Below are 6,000 nucleotides of genomic sequence, written 5' to 3' on the forward strand. Positions count from 1 at the left end.
ATTATCCGTCGCGATCGCACAACGATACAGTTCAATCTTTCCCAGGTTCCACTTTCAAGGACACTGCAGCTCGCACTCGTGCAATTACACAGACAACAGAGATAAGCGACATCAATGAAAGCCTTTTCTACAGCTGCGTCTGCGCGTATGTTCATCGCCTTACCTTTTTACCGCTTTTGCCGGTATAACTGTTATACGGGTTGATTCCTGTCCTTGGCGGCACGGAGAGCAGCATTTTTACAACAGCGGCAGCGCTGTGTCCGGAGCGCCCTGTACAGCCAAAACAGTCAGCTGACGTCAGCCGGGAGTCTGGGGAAGAGATCGAATCGCTCTCATAGCCACACACACACACACACACAACACTGCTGCTCGTTAGCACTCATAAAGCAAACAGCGGTAGAGATTCTGTGTCAATATGATATGAAAGCGGTTAAGATATCATTTTAATAAATGGCGAGGTGTTTAATGCTCTTTTTGATTTCACGTTATAACTTTATAGCTATCCATCACTCTTATAACGGGATCTCTGCACCTTTTTCTTGATGCATATGAATATAAATACACATTAAGACATTTTACAACAAGGTAACATTTCATGGTAGTTAAGGTGTGGAGCATTGCAAAGGTTATGGGTTCGATTCCGTTACACACACACTGATGAAAAACACTCATAGCTTGAATGCACTTTTGATAAATGTTTATGAAATGCACGAGCATATCAAGAATGACATACTTTAACAGCATGAATTAGTCTTTGTTAATGTTAGTTATTTGTTTACATTCTTCATGCATTTTGTTCATACACTGTGCATAATGTTAACATGTTTTTTTTTATTTTAATGTTGTGTTGACATTAACATGTACTACGATTGATGCTTTAAGTATTGTTCATTGTTAGTTCATGTTAATGTTCACTAAAGAAGACGGGGCGATTTGATCATTCAGATAAAAGAGGCGTTTCCACGTGTCCGAATAAAATATCGAAGCCATAAAACGATTTGTAAGTCGCAAACGAAAAACTTAGAAATTGCAACCTGACCTCACGTGAATTCGTCACTATTTTACGAGATGGTTAATTCATATGAATTCATACGATGGGAATCGTACAAAAACGAACGATTGTTGGATAAACGCAATACTGAAACCCCTCCCCTAAACCTAACATCACTGCTGCGAATGCAAATAGTCCTGCTGTGTTGGAAATATGACCAAAATAAAATGTTACATTTGTTAAACTAAACGATACAACAGGAATAAGTACACGGGTTCCCTTATTGTAAAGTGTTCCCAAAATTGTGATAAAACAATATAAAATTGCATTATGTTTATGACCCTCTGTGAAAGCATTAGAATGTGGTGAGCAGTCTACACCACATCTGGTGTTAAGGAGGCAAAGTATTCACCCATCAAACCCCAAAAACACTTTGAATCATGAGTCAGCCCACAGTAGAGGTGAGTCATAGACCACTAACTCATCTCCTCCAAATCACAGCAACAGCCAGAGAGTCGACATGTTTATCTAAACTCAGATGAGTGGCTAATGTGGGTGGATGGCTGGTTTAAAACTCAGACGTATTTGCTTGGCCACTGCACATGTGTTGATGCAGATGAAATCTTTCACCTCCAGTCTTGTTCCGTTTGCATGTGTGTGTTTAGATAAGGGCAAAACATACAACATTCCTAAGGTGTTGATCAAGCTAAGAGACAGATTTATGCTTTATGTACGTATGCTTAACGCTTAGTCGTGTTGGATTTCGTCAAGAATTCCTAGAATGTTTCGAGACTGGGAGAAAGTGTGAACGTATAAATCCATACTCAGCATTGATCTGCGAGTCGATATTTACTAGGGGGGATTTTTCAGTTTTGTACAGCAGTTTGCTGGATATATCAATGTTTCAGATTAGGATATGTGTAAAGAATCGAAAGAGAGTAGTGTGAGTGTCTCAGCCTGTTAGCTTTCCAGGACAAATCAAGGTTGCTGAGCTTTTGATTTACATACGTACACAAAAAAATAAACAGTTTGGGCTCCACAGTGCAAATAGATCAGAAAGATACTTTCAAACATGTCAAACAAAAGAGATGCAATGTGCTTGATCATACAATATATAAAAATCTCATAAAAAATGATGAATTAATAAATTGCGGCGATATAATCATTTTGTTACAGTTTTCTATTGGTTTCTTCAAATCATCTTTTTTAACATCCCTAGAGCAAATCAGTAAAAAAAATCCTCTTCAGATACTAAAACACTGCTGTATCTATCTAGCTGGCATGAGATTGAAGATGAGATTTTGGTGGGGTGATGGGGGGGGGTTGTCTTTGGTGTTTGTGCATGCCTTGAATTCTTCAGGTGTTGTCAACACGACCTTTGCGGAACTGTCCCAATGAAGCCTGGTTCACTTCCTTACCTGCTATTTAGTTTTCATTTGAAGGAAATACCCTTGTAAACATAATTGAACAGACAGCATTGTTGCCTCCAGGTCGTGTACAGTATGTTCGGTTTGTATGGTAGGCCAACCATTTTTTAGGATTACCATTTCATAAATAGCCTATGAGATATCTTTTCAATGTCACCAAATGCAAACACGGGCTGAGCTCGGTGACATCTGCACTGCAGAGCCGAGAGATTCACAAGCTCGATTTATGCAACTATCCATCTTCCTCAAGGCTGAGGGCCAGAGGAGTAATATTAGCCTAACAGATATCCCACAGCCCAAACTGTGATGTTTACACGTGACAAAAAAACGCACACTGTGGAAAAGACCCTAACTGCCACCAATTCATTGCATATTTATAATGCTAACAAGTACCAGAAAGCTTTCAGAACTATTATCACATTGTGCTCCTTGTATATAATGTACGTACATATAGCAAGCCTCAGACGTACCCGCAAATCTTTTGTAATTTTGTCTCCTGTACTCTTGACTGTCTGCAGCAGGTTGTTTGAGTCTGGGAAAACACACTATTCCACTCCTTCCACAGCACCCCCCCCCCCCCGATTGTACCCGGCTTATATGGATAGTGAGGGCGGGGGATTGTGTGCAGATGTGCTTGGAGAATGGCCAGGCGCTTTGCCCTGAGAGAACATGTGGTCTGGGACTGTTTACGCTGGCACTGTCTCAAATCAACCCCCACACAACATGTAAGGCCTCACAGGACACCACACACACAGCTCTCTTTTCTCCACCCCCGTTCAGGAACTGATCGACATCAGCGTTTATGTGGGATAGTCAAACCCCCCCACCCCTTAAAAAATATTTTACTCTTTTACCCTCGAGTTGATCCAAACCTTTTCTTTCTTCAGTATAAGTTTAGCAGAATGTCTTTCTTTAATAATAGTGGATGGGGACCAGGGACTTTTAAAGGACAAAAATGTATATATAATATTATTTAATTGTTTACTTATCGTCATGTCATTCCACACCTGAATGACTTTTTTTCTTTTGCAGAATACAAAAGAAGATATTTTGAAGAACGTAGGTTCCCAACAACATTGGTTCCCATTGACTTCCACTGTATGAACACAAAACCACTGAGACATTTCTCAAAATATTTTCTTTTGAATTCCACAGAAGAAAGAGCAACATACAGGTTTTGAACAATATGACAAGAACTAGCTATCCCTTAAAGTCCTAATATTTATTGCTGAACTTTTGGCAGACGTTTATTTCATTTTCCTAGTAATAATTGCATTTTCTTTACAGTATATTCTTCAGTAAGCGTCTTCAGACTGGTATCATTTTCCACAGAAATAATGTGGCTCAAGGAATCAAGACGAATCTAAATGGCTCACATGCAACTGAAAAAAGCTTCACCCAAATTGGCGGCCAGATCTTGTGCCGGGCGCTTCACAGACTGAATGCACAGACTGTCACAGATGCCCGAGGCAGAGGAGGTCATTAAGCATGCATGGTTGTCATGCTGTGTCAGACGAATAGCTTGTTTAGATGGATTTATACCCCGATGTACAATGAGCTTTATCTCCACCCCCAAGCCTTTCTCTCAGTTAGGCATGGAGAATAAGGGTAGATACATGTTGGTGCACGTGAACAGCCAGACATCTCTGCTATTCTACTCACAGATGCTCCGTGCACATAACTGAAATACTGCTCTTCCTCCGCAACATCTGCAGGCTGCACATCTTCCTTAAAAACGCCAATTCTCCAATACCACATCACAGAGTGACTGCGTCCCTTGTTTTGAGGTCTTTATGGGTTGCAGATGTCTTTTAGCAGTGTCAGTTTTTTTCTATTGACTAGCATATTTGATCATTTAAAAATATTTTGCAATAGGAATAAGAACTTAGTATCAGTTATTTAGCTGAGATTTAAAACAGATGTATTTAAAACATTGTGCCTTTAAAGCCACCAAATGAAATGAAAAAGAAATTACGAAAAGAGTGATTTTAGATAGAATGGATTGTGCATGTTTGGTAACACTGTGACTCAACTATTATGTGATATAAGATCATTGAAATGGACTGTCAAATGACTTGTGCAATCTGTACAACCTAGAAAATACATAACAATGGCTTAATAACTGCGTGTAGGTCTTGTAACAGAAAATCTAAGCTGTACTTCATGCATTATTCTCAGCTGGGATTCAATGGAAAGTTCAAGTTCCCAGGCTTACCATAAAGCAAGTGACAGCTGGGTGCATATGGAATATCCCAGTCATGTTTGGGTGGGTTCTGTAAAGCTTTAAACAACTGTGCTGTCTCAATGAGATTTAGAGGGTGTTCTCTGCAGAAACAGTAAAATCTCCGGTGTGTACTGCCACCCACTGGAGAATAAAAATATAAATTGAAGAAAACCCACAAATACATCACAATAGCTCCATGCATTTATATTTATTTTCTATTTTCAAAACATTATTTACGTGCATTAAATTATTTAGCAATTTTGTCTCCAGAACATAAAGACACGTGAACTTGAATATGTCATAAAAGGGGCATCAAATTAAACCCGGTCGGAAATCATTTCACAAATGCATTTTAATTTGATTATTTTATCTATTCAGGTTTTATTGTTAAGTCCTGATGAACATGATTCAGATCGTAGCAATTACTTATGCAATGACATTTATTCACCGCTAGATGGACCTAAGTCATTCGTATAAAGAAAAGAGACAAAAGACGGAAAAAGAACAAAGAGATAACCACGCAACCTCTCTATTAAATACATTTCGGTATAGTGCTTTATTGCCATTGTTTGTAATTCTAGATGTTTATTGTATCGGCCAAGTATTTTCTGCTTAGTAATGCACAGAACAAAAAATAGGCTATATTAAAATAATAAGGCAAATGTATTAATAGTTACAAGGAAGAAAGAATGGCAAGCTAGAAATTAAACGCAAAGATACAATACAATTACTGTATATGCTTAGTTATTAATAAAAAGTTCAACACTTCTCCCTTCTAAAAGCAACGATTGTAAATTTTGCTCTCTGAATGAATTCTGCATGTGGCCGTTCATAACCAGAATGCATCTGAATGATTTGATAATTCTACACATACCACTGAGTCTATTGTTGCTGCCATAATAATATTAATAATACATGTTTTTTATTTTTAAAACTGTATCTTCTCCTATCATTATAACAGAAACCTTATACGATTCAAACACCCAAATTATTCTGCCATATGCACTCAATGGAAATGCATTATTGTGACCCACGAAGAGAGAGCCAAGATGGCTACCCGGTGGTCCGGTTTCCACCGAATTAAGGAGAAAACCAATTGGGTACTGTAAGCTGAGGCGCGCATGCGCAAAGACCCGTGCCGCGTATCGTTTTTTGCCGAGGGTAAATACAAAGAAGTATAAAGTCAAGTAATTATACAGTGCAAGCAAGAATACAGACACAAAACATAAGAAAATAAATTACAAATAAATAGGTTGAAAAAACGACAATAAACGTGCCGCGTATCAGCTTTTTGACTCCCTGTCGAGGTGGATGACGTCATGTAACAAGCCACAGTCGAGTCTCCACTTTCCCCCCTC

General features: G+C 38.7%; 1 protein-coding gene across 1 annotated transcript in view; it reads right to left on the reverse strand.

Annotated features, from left to right (window-relative positions):
• Positions 1–2,983, reverse strand: part of rbms2b (RNA binding motif, single stranded interacting protein 2b) — a 23,405-nt gene extending 20,422 nt beyond the window's left edge. The window contains exons 1-2 of the mRNA XM_079477880.1: positions 2,889–2,983; positions 164–362 (exon numbers count right to left, since the gene is read on the reverse strand). Coding sequence (XP_079334006.1) covers positions 164–235 — 72 coding nt within the window. The 5' untranslated portion in view covers positions 236–362; positions 2,889–2,983. The remainder of the gene's footprint in view (positions 1–163; positions 363–2,888) is intronic.
• Positions 2,984–6,000: the final 3,017 nt, after the last annotated feature.

Source organism: Barbatula barbatula, assembly GCF_947034865.1.
Source record: "Barbatula barbatula genome assembly, chromosome: 17".
Lineage (NCBI taxonomy): Eukaryota > Metazoa > Chordata > Actinopteri > Cypriniformes > Nemacheilidae > Barbatula > Barbatula barbatula.